Genomic DNA, 21,014 nt, shown 5'->3' with positions numbered 1-21,014 from the left:
CAGAAAAGGCTTCAACGACTGACCAATGAAAACGCGACATCGTACATGGAATCTTATTGGTTGATATTGAACCGCACATGTTCATGTGTTCAATCAAGACGATTCAATTCAATCAAGACGAGCCGAGATGGATCCGCAGAATCGACGATCTCAGGTAAACAGTTTTATTTGTTTTGATGTTAAATATGTCAAATGTATCTTAGAAATGTCTGGGAAGAGGGCGATTGGATTATTTTACATATAAATGACCTAGACTGTCAACCACATTCATACTACAGAGCTATGCCCATTGTAGTGAGATTTTTGAGCCAAATAGATTTGAAAGCCGATTCCAAAAGGCAAAAATAATATTTTACGTCTGATAATTAACACATTGTCTCGTGCAATCACACCAGTGATTAAACATTAAGTACGTAGCGAGATCAACTGCTAAATTAAAATCTGAAAAAAGACTTGGGGAAGATAAGGTGGCAACATGCCCCCGTAAAATTATGCTAGTCCTATATCTATTATGGCTGTCACGAATGAAGTGATGTGAAATGAAAAGTGTCATCTGCAATAGATTTTCTTTATCGCGGATTGCAGCGTTGAGTGTTATAACGTTAATCAATCACCCACTTTCTGTTGAGCTTAATTAATGCAGTTTGGCCAATCAGAGGCATTTTGATTAAAGGACAAGTTCGGTATTTTACACTTAAAGCCCTGTTTTAAGATCGTTTCTGATGAAATAGAACGGTTAAGATTAAAATTTGGACCAAAGCGTCATAAAACCAACGCACATGGCACCCTTTAGCGTCAATATGAGGCGAAGATATATATGGGCCAGAAGGCGCCTCTAGTGGTCTAACCCTAACCAATCTTTCAATCTTAACCGTTCATCAGAAACGATCTCGGCAATATATATTCAGCACGAAGCAGAGGGATTCGAGCTCGCGCATAACATTAATGTACTTTCGCGCTACAATAATGCGCTCTCGACATTTGACAGGGAAATAACGCCATAAAAATCCTAACTATACCAGTGAACTAACAAAAACATGAACTTGAGACTTGACTATACACTTGACATAAACATGACTTAACTGAAACTTGCCTTGGTTTGGAACAAAACAACAAAGTTACATTAACAATATTTGACAATGGCAAACATGAGGGCTTAAATACACAAACATTGGGTAAAACAATAACAAGAAAACCAATCACAAGACTGAACTAATAAGACAAAGAAACATGAACCAATGCTTAACAGAACTGATAACAAGTTAACAAGACAATAAACCAATACAAACAAGACATTTGAACATGTAGGGAAACAGGACATCACATGACAAGGGAAACAGGAACTAAACTTTTCAAAATTAAAGACATGGAATCAAAACACATCTAAACATGAAATACATGAACACTCACAAACATTACAATAGTTCACCCTAATATATTATACCATCATTATACCATCATGCATGTTGAAACCTGTGTGATACTTTAGCAGAATATAGCTACTCTTTATAATGAAAGTGAATAGTATCTGATATTTGGCCATTTTGGGATGATTCGTTTCGGCAAAACCTTGTGGTAGTATGTTTCTTCCTAAATCCACTGACAGAAATGGATAATGCACATTTTCTGTTTTCAGATATTTTTATATTATATGTTTAATATGAAGAAGGTCGTGGGTTCAAACCCTGGTTGCCCCGGCCTTTCTGTGTGGAGTTTGCATGTTCTCCCTGTGTCTGCGTGGGTTCTCTCCGGGTACTCCGGCTTCCTCCCACCATCCAAAAGACATGCAGGCTAGGTTAATTGGTGTCTCCAAAAAAAATTGCCCTAGGTGTGGATGTGGAGGTGAGTGTGAGTGTGAGTGTATGTCTGTCTATGTGTGGCCCTGCGATGGACTGGCGACCTGTCCAGGGTGTCCCCCGCCTTTCGCCCAATGTTAGCTGGGATAGGCTCCAGCCCCCCGCGACCCTGTACACAGGATAAGCGGTTGACGATGGATGGATGGATGTTTAATATGCAAATACAGTGCATTCAGAAAGTATACAGACCCCTTAATTTTTTTCACATTTTGTTATGTTGCAGACTTATGCTAAAATATATATTTTTATTTTTTTCATATCAATCTACACTACATACCCCATAATGACATAGATAAAAACAGATTTTTTATAACTTTGCAAATGTATTAAAAAGAAAAAAACTGAAATATATAATTGGCATAAGTATTCAGACCCTTTGCTACGACATTTGAACTTTGCATCCCATTTCTCTGGATCATCTTTGAGATGTTTCTACACTTTGATTGGTGTCCACCAGTGGCAAATTCAATTGATTGGACATAATTTGGAAAGGGACACACATGCCTATATAAGGTCTCACAGCTGAACATGTATATCAGAGCAAAAAACAAGCCATGAGGTCAAAGAAAAGCTCAGAGACAGGATTGTGTCGAGACACAGATCTGGGAAAGGCTACAAAAATCAATTTGGATTTGGCATTGAAGGTTTCCACAGTGGCCTCCATAATTCTTAAATGGAAGAAGTTTGGAACAACCAGGACTCTTCCTAGAGCTGGCTGCATGGCCAAACTAGAAACTTGCAGAAGGACAACTATCACTACAACAATCCACCGATCTGGGCTTTATGGCAGAGTGGCCAGACAGAAGCCTCTCCTCAGAGCAAGACACATGAAATCCTGCTTTGAAGGACTCTCAGACTGTGAGAAACAAGATACTCTGGTCTGATGAAATGAAGATTGAACTGTTTGGCATCAATTCCAAGTGTCATGTCTGGAAGAAACCAGGCGCCACTCATTACCTGTGCAATACCATCCCAATGGTGAAGCATGGTGGTGGTAGCATCATGCTGTGGGGGTGGTTTTTCAATGGCAAGGACTGGGGGACTTTTCTCCCCAATTTGGAATGCCCAATTCCCAGTGCACTCTAAGTTATCTTGGTGGCGTAGTGACTTGCCTCAATCAGGGTGGTGGAGGACGAATCTCAGTTGCCTCCACGTCTAAGACCGTCAATCCGCGCATCTTATCATGTGGCTTGTGGAGCGCATTACCGTGGAGACATAGCACATGTGGAGGCTTCACGCTATTCTCTGTGGCATCCACACTCAACTCACCACGCACCCCACCAAGAGCGAGAACCACATTATAGTGACCACGAGGAGGTTACCCCATTTGACTCTACCCACCCTAGCAACCGGGCCAATTTGGATGCTTAGGAGTCCTGGCTGGAGTCACTGGATTCGAACTTGCGACTCCAGGGGTGGTAGTCAGCGTCTTTACTCTATAAAACAAAATACAGTACTGTGCAAAAGTCTTAGGCACATAAGATGTTTCACAAACATTTGTCCTAATACAGTTATTTATATCTTCAGCTTTAGTGTGTCACAAGGAAATATAAATTTTAGACTCCCAAACATTCCTTTTGCAAATAGAAATGAAAAGAATAACAGGTAGCCCTGCAACAAATGTCATGACCCCCACAGAGCTCCCCTCTGAACATTGAGTCTGTCTGGGATTACATGAAGAAGCAGAGGCATTTGAGACAGCTTAAATAAATAGAAGAACTGTTACTAATTTTTCAAGAATCTTGGAACATCCTATCTGTCAACAACCAAGAAAAACTGTGTCCAGGTGTATCTGGCAAAGGTGGTCAATCCAAATATTTATTTAGATTTTTTTGTTAACTATACCTTGTATAATATGAATTGATATTCATGAAATTATTATTGAAGAAATCCTTACTATGCAAAATGTTTCACAAGTACTTAAAAGTTTTGCACAGTACTGTATAAGGTTCACATATGTATCATATGTGTTATTTTTAATGTGCATTTTAATTTAGAGTACACAGTACAGAGACTTGAAGTGATAAATTCGGTGCATGAGACTTCACAAAAATCATAGTACCATAGTAAGGAAAGACTTTTTTAACATTCTATAAATTCTATAGATAATTTTTAAAAACGAAAGGCCGATTAATCGGTTATCAGCCTTTTCCATCACCTTAGTGTAACAGGGTTCACAGGACGGGTAAGGAGGAGGCGGAAACTGGCAGAAAAGTCAACATAATTTTCATGACATAACTGAACTTAAACAAACATAAACACACAGACACACACACAGCGGACACGTGTGTCTCTTTCTCAAACTGGCACCTCTGACTCGTCTTTATCCCCCTCCCAGTTGATTAGGACAAATCAGTGCCAGGCGTGCATCCTCACAGCCCGGCCACGCCCTCTTCCTCGTCACACTCCTCCACTCCCCCACGGCCTTTCTGGAGCCCTAGGAGAGACGAGGGGAGGGAAAGTGGAGAGAGAAAGAGTGAGGGGAGAGACAGAGAGTGAGCAGAGAGAGAGGAGAGAGTGAGAAAAACTTGCACACCAATCCCCGGGCATGCTGTCGCCTGGTCCTCAGCCACTCCTCCGCCCTCTGGCGGAAGACAGCCGCTCCTCCCCTGGCAGACTGCAGCAAGTTCTCCGCCCCTGGCTGACGACCGCGGCTCCTACCCTGGTGGACGGCAGCGGCGAGCACTCCACGACAGTGCATCCCCCCTCCTTCCTGGGTCTCGGTACCAATGTAATGGGGTTCAGGATGGGCAAGGAGTAGACGGGAACTGGCAGAACAGTCAACATATCTTTAATGACATACAGTGCATCCGGAAAGTATTCACAGTGCTTCACTTTTTCCACATTTATGTTACAGCCTTATTCCAAAATTGATTAAAGTCATTAATTTCCTCAAAATTCTACAAACAATACCCCATAATGACAACGTGAACGAGGCTTGTTTGAAATATTTGCAAATGTATTAAAAATCACATGTACATAAGTATTCAGCCTTTGCCATGACACTCAAAATTTTGTTCAGGTGCATCCTGTTTCCACTGATCATCCTTGAGATGTTTCTACAACTTGATTGGAGTCCAACTGTGGTAAATTCAGTTGATTGGACTTGATTTGGAATGGCACACACCTATCTATGTAAGGTTCCACAGTTAACAGTGGATGTCAGTGCACAAACCAAGCCATGAAGTCCAAGGAATTGTCTGTAGACCTCCGAGACAGGATTGTATCGAGGCGCAGATCTGGGGAAGGTTACAGAAAATGTCTGCAGCATTGAAGGTCCCAATGAGCACAGTGGCCTCTATCATCCGTAAATGGAAGTTTGGAACCACCAGGACTCTTCCTAGAGCTGGCCGCCCGGCCAAACTGAGCGACCGGGGGAGAAGGGCCTTAGTCAGGGAGGTGACCAAGAACCCAATGGTCACTCTGACAGAGCTCCAGTGTTTCTCTGTGGAGAGAGGAGAACCTTCCAGAAGAACAACCATCTCTGCAGCACTCCACCAATCAGGCCTGTATGGTAGAGTGGCCAGACGGAAGCCACTCAGTAAAAGGCACATGAAAGTCTGCCTGGAGTTTGCCAAAAGGCACCTGAAGGACTCTCAGACAATTAAAGACAAAATTCTCTGGTCTGGTCTGATGAAACAAAGATTGAACTCTTTGGCCTGAATGGCAAGCGTCATGTCTGGAGGAAACCAGGCACCGCTCATCACCTGGCCAATACCATCCCTGCATCATGCTGTGGGGATGTTTTTCAGCGGCAGAAACTGTGAGACTAATCAGGATCGAGGGAAAGATGAATGCAGCAATGTAGAGACACATCCTTGATGCAAACCTGCTCCAGAGAGCTCTGGACCTCAGACTGGGGCGAAGGTTCATCTTCCAACAGGACAACGACCCTAAGCACACAGCCAAGATAACAAAGGAGTGGCTAAGGTCAACTCTGTGAATGTCCTTGAGTGGCCCAGCCAGATCCCAGACTTGAACCCGATTGAACATCTCTATAGAGATCTGAAAATGGCTGTGCACCGATGCTGATGCCAACCTGATGGAGCTTAAGAGGTCTGTAAAGAAGAATGTGTGTGCCAAGCTTGTAGCATCATAAACAAAAAGACTTGAAGCTGTAATTTGTGCCAAAGGTGCTTTAACAAAGTATTGAGCAAAGGCTTTGAATACTTATGTACATGTGATTTTTTTTTTATATATATATATATACATTTGCAAAGATTTCAAACAATCTTCTTTCATGTTGTCATTATGGGGTATTGTTTGTAGAATCTTTAGGAAAATAACAAATTTAATCAATTTTGGAATAAGGCTGTAACATAACAAAATGTGGAAAAAGTGAAGCGCTGTGAAAACTTTCCAGATGCACTGTATATCAACATAAATCAACATAAACACTCAGCACAAAAAGAGTATGTCTCTCTCTTTCCCTCAACCTGGCACCTTCGGCTCATCTTCATCCCCCTCCCGACTGATTAGGACAATTTAGCGCCGAGCGTGCATTCTCACGGCTCGGCCACACTCTCCTCCTCGTCACTCTTAGTTATTGGTATCTGCAAAATCCACTATTGGTCAACTTCTACACATAAAGACACTGACTGACTGTTGGAGTTTTACTTCCTCTAAAGTGTTCTTATGAGGAAAGAAAAGGAAATGATTGGTTCATTGAGGTTTGGTTAAAACCTTCTCCTTCCTTTTTCATAAAACCTATTCCAACAAAACTTCTGAGTAAGTAAAATCCCAATGTGTTTAGCGAGACAGAAAGCAAGACATTCCCGCAATGTGGTCATTATCTTCGCACGAAAAACATCACAAGATGTTTTATGTGCATGAGTTTTCAAGATTGAATTGGTTACCCACATGATGTGATCGTTTATTTTTGTGTGTGTGCTTGTAAAAATCTAACCTCAGCATAGAGGGAACTGGGATTTTTAGTATAAATTGTATTATGCTGATGGTGTATGATGCTGTTTGACCAAATCTGCTGCTGAATAATGTGTGTATCTGTAATGATCACTTGCATCTGTTTGCTGTGTTTGTTAGCTAGAGTGTACTGTATGCATTTTTTTCCTACTGGCCGTTTTCTTTGATGTTGTTTTACGATGCTGTGTGTGATGTGGTTTCAGTGTTTGATCTACAAGCTCCTGTATATATAAACACATTCCTGCACATCCACACACACCAGGTGCATCATTTATGTTGCACACAAGAAAGTTATTTTCCTTTGTCATTTTTTTTTCGTGTTTCAAAGCTCTGAATTTCAATTGCGTTTTTATTACATGTCCTCAGGCAAGATAGTTTGCCTTAGTTTCTGCCTCGGTTGCATTGCTTGCCCTCCATTATAAGGGATTAAATTGACAAATATTTAATACTCACCTCTTCTTAAAAGACAGGCTTCTTTCTGAGAATTATATTATTCATATAAATTCTGCACTGCATTGTGTAGTAGGGTGTTTGATAAAGTGATGTTGGCATCTTTAATCAATTGTTTCCCTCTCAGGGTTAGACTCCCAGACACCCTACACACACACACAAACACTCAAAGCCCTTCTTTTATCATTAAACAAACCACCCTGGATGTTTACTTGTGGATGTTTACCCTGGATTATATACAAGTGTCCTTAAAATCTTGTGGAGCGGAGGGGGGCGGGGCCGGTCGGAATATCGCGCGCCCAGTCCCCAATCGGCCTGATGAGGCGCGCGAGGGATAAAGACGGCCGGTGACGATGGTTCGAGAGAGAGAGAATTACGGGCATGTCCGTCATGTGTGTTTATGCTTTTGGTTTAAGTTTACATTAAAATATAATTTATGTTGACAAGCCGGTTCTCTCCTCCTCCTTGCCCATCCTTTAACTGTTTTACATTGGTGCTGAAACCCGGGAAGGAGGAGGGATGCCTGTCGCAGAGTCCTCGACACTGCCGTCCACCCAGTGGAGGGCCGCTGCCATCTGCCGGGTGACGGAGTAGCCCGACCGCCCGGATGCGGGGTACGGCCGTCGTCCGCGGGGCAAGTAGGGACTGGATACCCCGACCGCCTGGAGCGAGGGAGCCGCTGCCGGGGGCGGAGGAGTGCCCTGCCGTCCCCAGAGACGCGGAGGGGTCGAGGGAAGACCGCCGTCCGCGAGGGGAGGAGGGAAGAAACTCTCGACCGCCCGGAGCAGTAGAGCCGCTGCCAGGGGCGGAGGAGTGTCCCCATTTGCCGCCAGAAAAGCGGAGGCGCGTTCTACCCGCTGGGGGTCGACGGTTTCACTCCGGTTCGCCCGGGGGTGGAGCGGCTGTCGTCCGCCTGAGTGTGGAGGAGTGTTCGAGGACCACGCGACGGTACATCAGAGAACCGGTGAGTGAGCTTTTTCTCTCTCCCCTCTCTCTCTCCGTCGCACCGTGTTGGCCTTTTCCCTCGCCTATTTTGTTTTGTTGTTGTTGTCTTCCCCTCCTGTCTCCTCCCAGGGCGAGGAAGGCGGGGATGACCACGCGGGACGCAAGATACACCCCGCCCCAGGGATGGGGGGGGGGTGTACGTCATGCCGGTGGCACCCCGACCTGAGATAACGGCGGGAGGAGTGTGGAGTGGAGGGGGGTGGGGCCGGTCGAAATATCGCGCGCCCGGTCCCCAATCGGCCTGATGAGGCGAGGGATAAAGGCGACCGGGGACGATGGTTCGAGAGAGAGAGAATTACGGGCATGTCCGTCATGTGTGTTTATGCTTTTGGTTTAAATTTACATTAAAATATAATTTATGTTGACAAGCCGGTTCTCGCCTCCTCCTTGCCCATCCTTTAACTGTTTTACAAATCTCTACTGACTAAAATTGTTTATCTCAAGGAACCGAAACACTTCATATGAAATCAAAGAACTAACAGGTGTGAGGTCATTTAGAACAAAATCTGGCCAAAACAAAGGTGTATTTGAATTAGTTTCAGGTGTTCGTAGCAGTTCTCTAAGGTGAAATTTCAGGAAAACGTCTTACTGGGTGCTAAACACCTTGGTCCATATCAGTGGTAGGTGTGACCTGGAGCTCCACCTACTTTGAGGCAAACAGCTGATTCCCATTAAGTCAGTTAAGATCAGCCAAGATCAGTCAAAATGAATCAGTGTAATCAGCAAGCTGGTTCAAACTTACCTAAATCTGTATGATCGTTCGCATAGAGACATTTTCCAAGAACATGACATGCAAATTCTTTCCCATTTTATTAGACTTCAGAAGAAATAAAATCTACTCAAACACTCTTAAGTGCTAATTTTTTCATGTGCCATCTGCAGCCGAAAGCCATTCACACACCTCAAAGACGTTGGTAGTAAAAAAAAAAAAGTTCATATAGTAAACAGTTCATGGCTCATTTAAAAAAAACATGAGTTAGGGGCCTGTGTAGCTCAGCAAGTAAAGATGCTGACTACCACACCTGGAGTCGCAAGTTCGAATTCAGGGTATGCTGAGTGACTCCAGTCAGGCTTTCTAAGCAACCAATTGGCCCGGTAGCTAGGCTGGGTAGAGTCACGTTGGGATAACCTCCTTGTGGTCGCTATTATGTGGTTCACTCTCTCAGTGGGGCACATGGTGAGTTGTGTGTGGATGCCACAGAGAATAGCATGAAGCCTCCACACGCACTAGATCTCCGCGGTAACACGCTCAACAAGCCACGTGATTAGATGCACGGATTGACAGTCTCAGACATGGAGGCAACTGAGATTCATCCTCCACCACCTGGATTGAGGCAAGTCACTACGCCACCACAAGCACCTAGAGTGCATTTTGAATTTGGCATGCCATATTGGGGAGGAAAAGGGGTGACCCCCCCTCCCCCTCCACACACACACACACATTTGATCATTAATAACAGTGAGGTATTTCCATGAGTTGATGTTATTTCCATAAGTTGATTGTGCTCTTCTATCCCTGGCCAAAGTATTATCCTGTTACCAATCAGTAGAGGTGGGTTGTGTTTCCAACAGCACTTAAGTTTTCCGTCCTATTCATTTGCTTGGCAGATTGCATCTGCAGACCTGCTTATTGTTAAAATTTCATGATTTCTGGAGTTGTGTAAATTTTTTGTTTGTAAATTGAAATGCCCGAGACATCTGAGCACATGTGTTGGCCTACACATATTTTTAGATTTTCTTATTCTCCAGGCAGAGTCCAGAATATCCATACTGTTGCCACTGATCAATTCTCAATGTACAAACCTCTTTAACATATGGCCAGCACTGCAAAAGCACAAACAAACAGAAATTGCCCCTGTCTGTTTTTGTTTAGGAAAGTGATTGTATTTTTTTTCAATACTGAAAACCCTGAAATTCTGTTTGTTTTTAATGTGAGAATCCAAATTGGCTCATGTCTTGGCTCCCAACTGTAAAAACCTGCCATAAAATAATGTATTGTGCTGAGCAGTGACGGCACAGACCTTAGCAGGGACATTTATTTTATTTTATTATATATATATATATATATATATATATATATATATATATATATATATATATATATATATATACTGTACATAATTCTTTAAATTTTTCTTTCATTACAAATGATAGCCTATTCTGTTATATTTCTAACAAAATGCACCATGGTAATACACTTGTTTATTTATTTATTTTCAGACATGGTCTGTGATAACACCATGTTTATGACATGTGTCATTGTAAAACTCTGTGGGGTGGAGTACCATGACAGTATCATGAAATATGAACATGATCAATCATTCAGTACCATGGCATTACCCTGGTAACGTGGTGCACGGTGCGAAGGCATGATGAGAAAGTTCGAGCGTGGGATGATTGTCGTGGAAAATCATGATGAATCTCTCTAAGTTGTAAGAAAACTCTCGGAGTCTTGAGTTCCAGATGCCAAAGTTGTAGTTTATTGAACACCAACAAACATGAGGCCGGTCAGCTGTCCGTTCTGGCCTTATTCTTCTAAGTTCTCAGTTATATACCTTTTGTTTATCTTTTACCCATTATCTCTGACCAATGGGATTATTGCCCCCATCTCTTTCCCTCGCCACCAATATGTTTTATTTCCTTCGTTAATTAAATATTGGTGGAAAATCCCCCATCTATCTATTTTTAAAAAACATACATCAGCTGGCAACTTCACACATTTTGAACATATATTATAGTTCATGGTAAGAACACTTTAACTTAGAAATATTTGTGTAAGAGAAAACAACCTTGTCCTCACCATATACCTTTTACAATAAAGCGGTCTTGTTTGCTCATACACATTATCAAAAGAAAACACCAGCTGCAAAGATATCATACATTCAGCTCTTTAGGACAAGACACCATTCATATAATAACATTAAAAGTATCTTTGAAAAGATACATGCCAGCACGAAGGAAACACACCAAGGACTCATATCAGAATACTATTGATTAACAGAAACACATTTTGTTTTTGAAGGTTTTTTAAAGGGATTTTAAGGTATACACCTGTTGTTCAAGGATATCAACCAATATCAACCATTCTTTGTGTTCTCTGCAGCATCAACACTTTTAGTAACCGCATATGCTCTCTCCTGGGTCACACAAAGGCCTGGAAACTTATATGAGTATTTTGCTATATAAAAACATACTAGAATATTGAAAAATATACTATATGATCAACTGTGTTCCGTGAATGCTACAGGATCCTTGAATAACGTATAACATGTGAGTAAGGGCAGACGATGGAGTTTCTGGTGCCCCCTAAGGTATGATGGTGCCCCCCTAGGGAGTTGGTGCCCTGCACAGACTGTGTAATATGCGTATAGGGAGCTGCGGCACTGTGGTAGCCCAATGGTATTTTTCTGAAAGTGATTAGTCTAATGGCTTATTAGTTTCAACAAAACCAAACTGGCTTTGGCTGAACCTGACAGCTCCTTCCAGTTTATGTCAGCATACTATAAAAGACTAATTTAATTTATATCAGTGAAAGCGACCCTACCCCTCCCATTATAATTCATAAATCTGTCTACACTAGTGGTACACGATGTCGGAAATGCGGTAGCAATCGAGTATTATTCTTTTGATGACCTTACAACACAATACATGTAGAGGATGTTTTATCTGACCTGTTACTCGTCTGAGGTAACGGCACTTCGATGTTCCGGGACGAATTCAAATCAGCATTTTTTGGCTTCCTTGAAGGGCACTTCTGAAGTAGAGGATGCCACTCGAAAACTCCTTCAAAACGAAAATTAATCTTTTCTCGGAGGGCCCTTCAATAAGACTGTTAGTGAAGGGTACATTTATACAGTAATGCCATGTTTCCTTCAGAGTACCCACTTCAAGGGCTCTGCAGTTCGGAGTGAGTAGGGAGAATCACTTGCGACTGGAATCCGCTCCCAATCTGCTGTAGCGCACACTCTTAAAGGCACCTCCGCTTAATCTTTCTTTAATATGCCAGCAATATACAAAGAAATCTCATAATAACACATTATTACTGTTATTGTGAGATTATAACGAGATTTAAAATAAATTCTCTTTAACAATTTTAATGTAATAACAAAAATTTCTCCTCTTTTTCTGGATGATCAAAAGGGCACCTTTAGATTTGTGAATGAAAGGGGCAGGGTCTTGTGCCCCTGCTGCTCCCGTTCTGTGCACTTCAATATTGTGCTGAGCTCTTTCTGCCACATTTTTTATGGGAAAAATCTGAAAATTCTGTCATAATTTACTTACCGTCAAGTCAAGTGGTTTTTATTGTCGTCTCAACCATATACAGTTAGTACAGTACACAGCGAAACGAGACAACGTTCCTCCAGGACCATGGTGCTACATAAAAACAACATAGTACAAACACAGAACCACATGAGACTACACAACTAAATAAAATACCTATATAAAATACCTATATATACCTATATAAAGTGCACGTGCAAACATGTGCAAAAAGTGCGGGACAGTACAAGAAATTTCTGACAATGAACAGGACAATAGACACAGTGACAGACAGTGCAGCGCCGACCAGTACACTAGTGCAAAAAGATGACAGTTTCTAAAAACATAAACATAACATACTATGAGATAGTGCTCTATGCACATAGCAGTTATTGAGGTAGCAGACAGTTATAAATTGACAGTAATTAAAGTGCACCTCAGGACACGTGTGTGTGTGTGTGTGTGTGTGTGTGTGTGTGTGTGTGTGTGTGTGTGTGTGTGTGTGTGTGTGTGTGTGTGTGTGTGTGTGTGTGTGTGTGTGTGTGTGTGTGTGTGTGTGTGTCAAACCAGTCTCTGAGTATTGAGGAGTCTGATGGCTTGGGGGAAGAAGCTGTTACACAGTCTGGCCGTGAGGGCCCGAATGCTTCGGTACCTCTTGCCAGACGGCAGGAGGGTAAAGAGTTTGTGTGAGGGGTGTGTGGGGTCGTCCACAATGCTGGTTGCTTTGCGGATACAGTGTTTTTTGTAAATGTCTTTGATGGAGGGAAGAGAGACCCCGATGATCTTCTCAGCTGTCCTCACTATCCTCTGCAGGGCTTTGCGCTACAAAACGGTGCAAACGTGATCAATTTTGGTGGACATTTTTGTCACTTATTGTGGCATTTTTTCCTCAAGCCCCTGTTAATTTCTAACACTGGAGTAAGCATATTTACAGTGCTACAAATGATAAACTAATAATAATTTCTTTATGCAATATTCCTGTATATTGTATGTGTTAATAAACTTAACACAACAGCACCACTATTCTTTTGTGAATTCCCACCATAGATATTCCTCTTACACTCTTTGGTTTTGTCTGATTGACTGAGAGTAAGTCTTAAAGGGGTCATATAATGCCATTTTTGTACAAGTTAATATGTATCTTTAGGGTCTAAATGAAAACTTTGTAATATACTTTTATTAAAAATTCTCATTAGTATTTTAAGAAAACACTAATTTTACCTGCTCAAAAACAGATCTGTTTTCATCACGCCGTTTCAGAGCATATGACTTTAAATGATAATGAGCTTTGGTCACCCCGCCCCTCCGTTCTGGAGTTATTCTCCGTATAACTGTTTTTTTGACATTACTTCTTAATCAGTAACATACAAGTAAACCAGGTGTAACTTAGTGTTACCATGTTAACTGTAACACCTGCGTACACAGTTTTTAATAACACAATAACCATAACGCGTTGTTCATTATAAACGTGGGATTATGAATTATATTGAGAACGTCGTAACGTTATGGAAAACATGCTGTAATGTACCCTGAGTGTAAACATTAGCCACATTCATTGTGAAGCGTGCAAGCGATTTGCAAAGATTAATATAAAGGTTAATAAAACGTTACACTTACTTCTTCTGGAGGTGCAGAGGGAATATAAATAGTTGGTACCGAATCTTTTTTCAGCAGCAGCTTCTTAGCAAAACCAGCTTTATACTGACCCTCGTTTATAAAGCAGTCTGGTGAAAAATGATTCGCGCAAACATGAACGCATTGACGTTGCTCGTGGGGAATATTCCCATCGTAAACAAAACTCAGCCACTGCGTCTTCAGCGGTTCAGATTTAGGAACATCAAAATGACTGCTGTGTTCGTTATTACACCGAAGAACAGAACACCACAATCGCTTAGGCGCCATTCTGCTCCAGTGTATCAACAATGATGATGGACTATGATTGAAAGCTCGCTCACGAGCGAGGGCGGGTTTGTGTTGAAACACTGCTGTCAATCAACAATCCTGGGAGGGGCGTCCGACCGTGTGACGTCACACGGTCAAACGGCTCGATTTGAGGCAGGGGAAAATATATAAGGAGATTAAAACAAAAACACTGGATGGATTTTTATCATAATAGGATGGTTGTGTACAGGCACAGCCAACACACATTTCAGTACAATCAACTTGAAAAAGTGCATGTACCATTATATGACCCCTTTAAGCTCTGACTGCCTGTTTGATTTTTCCTTGTAGGAGGACACAGATCATAATTACTATACCTCAAAGATTTATGGTCCCAATGACCCTATGAGTAAAGAATTATGGGTAAATATTGATCAGATGGACAAAGAGAAGGTGAAGATTCATGGCATCCTGTCCAACACACACAGACAAGCGGCGGTAAGACATTGATTATTTACCAACAATCACAGTCAAATAGAACAGACATATACTATAGGTTGGAATGCAATTAAATTAACATGAAAAACACTTATTTAAGAACAATTAAATTTCACATTATTTTTGAAAAATTAAGATAAAAAAATTCAGTCATACTGTCACATACAGCACTGTCTCATCTCTTGAAGTACTTTATTCTCAGTAAAGTTTGTCAAATGGCACTTTCTTCTATGTAAAACAAGAAGTATATATTTTTTTAAAATGCAGTTTTACTCAAGGAGTTTGCCACCATGTATTGCATAAAATGTTAAGATTGCATAAAATACAGTTAAAATGCAGTCATGGGTTAACTGGAATGAGCCGATCTAAAGGAGCATCAGTTACAGATACAGGATGATCAGTGATTCTGATCATCCTTGATGTTGAGTACAAATCATTTTTTGACCATAAATCTCTCTTTACTGAGACTAGTTACTCAGAAGTCTTTTACCTTTGTATATGAGTGGATGTTTTTTGGCCGTGAAAAGTTCAAAGGAAACAATAGTATCCATAGCAATAACACAATGTCTAACCTTATATCCTTCAACCATACTGTAACACTTTATATTTTGGAAATTTGTGATCGTTTGATCAGTCTTCTAAACATCTTCTATGTCTTGTTTTATCTTCAGCGGGTCAATCTCTCCTTTGATTTTCCATTTTATGGACACTCTTTGCGAGAGATCACTGTTGCAACCGGAGGTAAGTGAACCATCTCTCTGCACAACCAGTGAGGTTCTGTTAGTTTTTAAAAAAGCATCTGCCTGCCTCCATGTGATATGAGCATTATAGCTGAAAGAGGAATATATTTGATTATTGCTTGCTTGTAGGCAAAAGGACACGACTGTGAGTCACTGTGTTCTAGTGGAACAGACTGTATTTATCAAGAGTGAAATAGTCTTTTTAATGAAAGTTTACAGTGCATGATGTAGATATGATATAAGAGTATGTGTGGGGATTTTTATTATGATTGTTGTTCATGTGACTCACACTGGCTGTTGGAATGTGTTTGAGGTGAAGGGGTGAATGTGAGGGAAAACTAGAAAGAGAAAACCGCCCTTACAATTTCTCCCTATAATTACATTAAGCATCAGAAAGTTAAATACAGTGAACGTATTTATAATCCCAGTGATGCTATATTCTGAAGACTGTACAAATCATGTGTTGCATTATTGATACATAATGTACCACTCTGTGTACATACATTTTCATCCTGTAACCACGTTAGTGTAGATTTCAGTATGGGAACACTTTGTTGTAATTTTTCAGCTTACAAAATGCACACAATGCTAAAATAAAAAATTTGATTTAAGACAAATTTTCTTTTGTCCGTCTGCTTTCTTGTGTGTAATGGTGGGCTCTGTTTTTGCATACTTTAAAGTAATGGGTTTTTCAGTGCACTGTGTTCACAGGTTAAGTTGGAATAGCCAGCACAGTCCAGCTCGGCTGCATTCCTGTGGAAAGATTTGCATAGATTTATGAAGGCAACTGTAGAAGACACACTTTAGATTATGTACGTGTGTGTGAAACTTCTCTCCTTTCTGTGTGTTGGATGGAATGAGGCATTTATATGGCTAATTAGAGTATTAATCACTTTGGAGACAAGCCAGGGCTGTTTGCCAGAATTAATAGACGAGGAAGGAGTGCACAGAGATGGAGAAGTGGAGAGAGAAGCTCATATTCATGCATTTGCAACAAAAGACACATTACTTTTATGTGTGCTTTCACTTTATTTTGACCTTAAAAATCACACTTTTAAAATGTATGGTTATGTACGGGATTATTTTGTCAGATTGTGCTTTATGGATTGTGTGTGTTTGTGTTTTCAGGGTTCATCTACACGGGTGATGTGGTGCACAGAATGTTGACAGCCACACAATATATTGCTCCACTCATGGCAAACTTTGACCCCAGCCTGTCCAGAAACTCAACTGTCATTTACTTTGACAATGGTAAGAGACAGAGGCAGCGGACTGTGTATGTTTGTGTATTTTTGAGACAATCTGATATATATATATATATATTGGAAATATAAGGTGGTACAAAAATAAAAACAATAATGTGTATATGTCAAACCTACCAATCTCCAGACACACATACTCACACACGCATGCACGCACACACACAAATACATGACTTTAACTTGCCATAAATCAAATGTCTCACTCTTGATCAGGTTATTTTTTTGAAGGTGCTTTTTATATAGCTCTTACAAGCTCTGACATTTGAGGACCTTCTAACTGAGGATATTAATGCATTTTTGTGGAATTTGTAAATTGTGTGTGTTTTATAGGAACTGCCTTGGTAGTGCAGTGGGATCATGTCCATCTCCAGGATTCTTATAATCAAGGAAGCTTCACCTTCCAGGCCACGTTACACAGTGATGGACGAATTATCTTTGCCTACAAAGAGGTATAATATGTTTTTGTCTTTTCTTCCAAAGTATTGCAACATCGAGTCAGAAGTCATTCTTTGAAATTGTCCTGCGTAATCAGATAGGATGTTTCTGTTATTTACCATTATTGGAAAGCTCATTCAGCCTGTAAAACCTCCTAACTGAATTAGCTGTACCTCTTTTCCTACTCAGCCTCTTCCTGTCTCTCCATGTCTGCTTAATTATTCTATCTTTCTTTCTTTCTTTTTCTTTCCGCAGTCTAAATTTACTTCTTCATGTTGATGACATAGTATAGAAGATGGATGTTATGAATAACATTAGCTCTTGTTTCAGGTCCCAATGCAGATTGCTAAAATCAGCTCTGTCAATCATCCAGTGAAGGTTGGGCTGTCTGATGCCTTCGTGGTGGTCCACAAGATTCAGCAGATCCCAAGTGGGTAACTGTGATGCATTCATGAAACCAGGAAATGGCAGTTATTCCCACATCAAACATTACAAGAAATGTGTGAACTGTATCTATCTGCCTGTCTGTCTGTCTGTCTGTCTGTCTATCTTTGATGTTTTGATGTAAGCATTATTTAATTTACTGTAGTTTATTCTCGACATTGCTATTTTTAACAACTTTCACTTAAAGGGATAGTTTGCCCAAAAAGAAAGATTCAGTCATTATTTACTCACCCTCATGTTTTTCCAAACCCTCATTACCTACTTTTTTGCATGGAACAAAAATGGAGATGATTGAATGAATGTTACATTTATTTAGCCCTTTTCTGACACTACAATCAAAGCACTTTACTCAGTGAACAGGGGACTCTCCTCAAACACCTCCATTGTGCAGCATCTACCTGGATGATGCGACAGCAGCCATAGTGCGCCAGTACACTCACCACACACCAGCTATTGAGGATGCCAAGTTTTTGCCCTGCACCGAGGTAGCGTGGTGAGGAAGTGAGGAAACTGCTTCCTTTGTGACAACGTGGGTACCGCAGCCCGTTGGGGGTGCGGCAAGCAAAGGAAAGGAAACCAAAGATTCTCTACCCGGCCCTCCACTGGGGAATGGAGTGGTCTGGATACCAGCTCCGTGACAGATGTTTCTCTCCATGGGTTGCCCGTCTCTGGAGCGCTTGGGAGCCATCTGGGTCCGGGAGGTGGTTCATGAGATGGGGTGCGTCCGCTTCCTGCGGGGAGCTCTAAACTGGGGGTGAGAGCTGGGCCTGGGCTGGAGCGGAGCTGCCTGGGGTTTCACCGCCACAGGGGGACGCCCTCGGCGAGTAGACGGAACGCGAGATCTTGAGCCGCGGTGGGACAAGATGCGTTGAATGGCCTCCGTCTGTTTATTCACCGTCGAGAACTGCTGGGAAAAGCCCTCTACAGTGTCGCCGAATAGGCAGATTTGGGAGATGGGAGCGTTGAGAAAGCAAGCCTTGTCAGGGTTCCGCATCTCAACCAGATTCAGCCACAGATGGCATTCCTGGACCACGAGGGTGGCCATCGCCTGTCCGAGTGCATGCGCCGTTACCTTCGTGGCCCGGAGGGCAAGGGTGGTCGCCGTGCGTGGTTCTTGCAGCACATCAGGATCAGGACTACCCAAGTGCAGATCTCTCGTGGACTTGCAGGAGGGCCATGGCGTGCAGGGCGGAGGCGGCCTGTCCAGCGGCGCTGTAGGCCTTGGTCGCCATAGACGACGTCAACCTACAGGCCTTGGAGGGGAGTGACGGTCGATCCCAACAAGTGGTGACGTTTTGCAGGCACAGGTGCACCTGCAACTGCCTTATCCAGCTGGGGGAGTTCTGTGTACCCATGGACCGCCCCGCCGACATGGGTAGTGAAAGGTGCCCTCCACGATTTCGTCGGCTCATAATACACCTCCGGAAAGAAAGGAAGAGGGGGGTGTAGCTGTGAGCAGCGCCCTAAACCAAGGAACCAGTAGTCTAGCCGCGAGGGATGAGGGGAGGACGGAGGGTTTCAGTCCAACCCGACACTCACGGCGGCTCGGGAAATCATAGCGGATAGCTCGGCGTCGGTCTCAGACTGGGCCGGCACACCCCAAGGTGCTATTCCAGTCGAGTCCTCAGCGTCGGAGTCCGCCAAGACACTCCCCGATGCAGCAGCGAAACCCTCATCCAGCTTGGGGGCTCCGAAAGAGACATCAGACTGGCCATAAGGAGAGCCGGTCTCACCTCGGAAGAAGACAGGGGGCAAACAAGCATGCTTGAGAACGGGTGGTCCACAGGGATTTACCTGGCGAAACTGTGCCTGTTATATTCCCAAAATCGCCTCCAGCACCAGCTCTGCAGGCCCTATACCCTAGGCTAGAAGGCGCGACGCGGGGAGTGGCTAGAGTGGCTTTCCCCAAGAAGAAGGAAAGCTGCGACCGCAAAGTTGCCATGGTTATGTTCTCGCAGTGAGAACATGAGCCGCCCACATATGCTGCCTCTGTGTGATCTCTGCTCAGACACGAGGGGCAGCGCCCGTGGCCGTCAGAAGAGGAGAGGTAACGACCAGATACAGGAATGACACAAAGATTAAAGGGCATCTTAAAAAAGATGCATCTTTAAAAAGACGTTTTTGGCAGGGTGGAGGGCGGGACCGGGTCGTGATCCTACGCACCCGGTCCCGTATTAGGCTAATTATGCCTCCGTGAAGTTTAAAGGCTGACTGCAGAGGGCCGTGCGAGAGAGAGAGATCGTTAGCGGACATGTCCGTCATGTGTGTGTTTATGTTGTCTTAAGTTTCTCATTAAACTATCATTTATATCGTCAAGCCGGTTCTCGCTTCCTCCTTTCCTTTGAATACCTTTACAATGTTCAATGTCAATGTGTATAATCTTTTAGAGAAAATATATATATACTCTTTTAGAAGGCTGTCGAAGCGCTCAGGGTCGTAGTCTGCACTAGTGTGCAGAAGAAGAAAAAAGCAGCTGAAATGCGCCGTATTTCCAACAGCGTATGCTCTTTAGAGGTTAGTGGAACAGCAGTGGGTTTTACTCAGCTCACAGAAATACAACCGCTCAGCTCCGAAGAAAAAATCTGTCTGAACAGATTCAAGCTTCCCTCCTTTTATAGCAGGATGTCCGGGGGAGGGGCATGCAAATTGTGTTCGCCAATTCTCATTGGCCTTTTCTCAAAGATAAGAGGTAACCGAGGCTCTCAAGAGAGACCCCTAGTGTCACTACATCGACACAACGTCAAGTGAGTGACAGAAGGGGAATGAGAAAACACTCACTGCTCTTGACTGGGTACATTTAGTAGCTTTAAAAAGTATTAGATATTATTATGTATTATAATCATACAGTAAATACCAGTTGTAGTTTTATGTTGTAATTCATTCTGAATGTTTACTTGAATATTTGATATCCTACTGCTGTTTAAAACTTTTGAAGCTGTTAAAAAGCACTTAATTTTCTTAATTTGTTCAATTATTATATACTATTTCTATTCATTGCTGTTTTTATTGTTATTTTTTTACTGACTTTTTACTAGTCTTGAATAATTACTTTTTCCATAATTAACAAATTAGTTAAGTGTTATTATTTGTTTTGGTTTTGAAGCTGATTTCACTACAGCCTCCTGAAATTTTGGTATTGTGATAATCTATAACTTTTACTGTACATATTAGATCTTGCTGCAGTAACATGATGAAAAAGTAGATCTTATTCCATAGAACATACAATGTTACATGAGCATGTAACTTAAATGTCCTTTTTC

The 21,014-nt window shown here is 42.2% G+C and overlaps 1 protein-coding gene across 1 annotated transcript in view; it reads left to right on the top strand.

Moving 5' to 3' along the window:
- The window catches only part of LOC127635593 (plexin domain-containing protein 2-like), a 102,074-nt gene that overhangs the window by 43,180 nt on the left and 37,880 nt on the right, over positions 1–21,014 (top strand). The window contains exons 3-7 of the mRNA XM_052115766.1: positions 14,727–14,873; positions 15,545–15,614; positions 16,742–16,864; positions 17,206–17,324; positions 17,641–17,740. Of these exons, the coding sequence (XP_051971726.1) occupies positions 14,727–14,873; positions 15,545–15,614; positions 16,742–16,864; positions 17,206–17,324; positions 17,641–17,740 (559 nt within the window). The remainder of the gene's footprint in view (positions 1–14,726; positions 14,874–15,544; positions 15,615–16,741; positions 16,865–17,205; positions 17,325–17,640; positions 17,741–21,014) is intronic.

This window comes from Xyrauchen texanus, chromosome 1, assembly GCF_025860055.1.
Source record: "Xyrauchen texanus isolate HMW12.3.18 chromosome 1, RBS_HiC_50CHRs, whole genome shotgun sequence".
In the NCBI taxonomy this organism is placed as follows: Eukaryota; Metazoa; Chordata; class Actinopteri; order Cypriniformes; family Catostomidae; genus Xyrauchen; species Xyrauchen texanus.
Note: the sequence above shows the minus strand (reverse complement) of the source record. Positions and strands in the feature narration are given on the sequence as shown.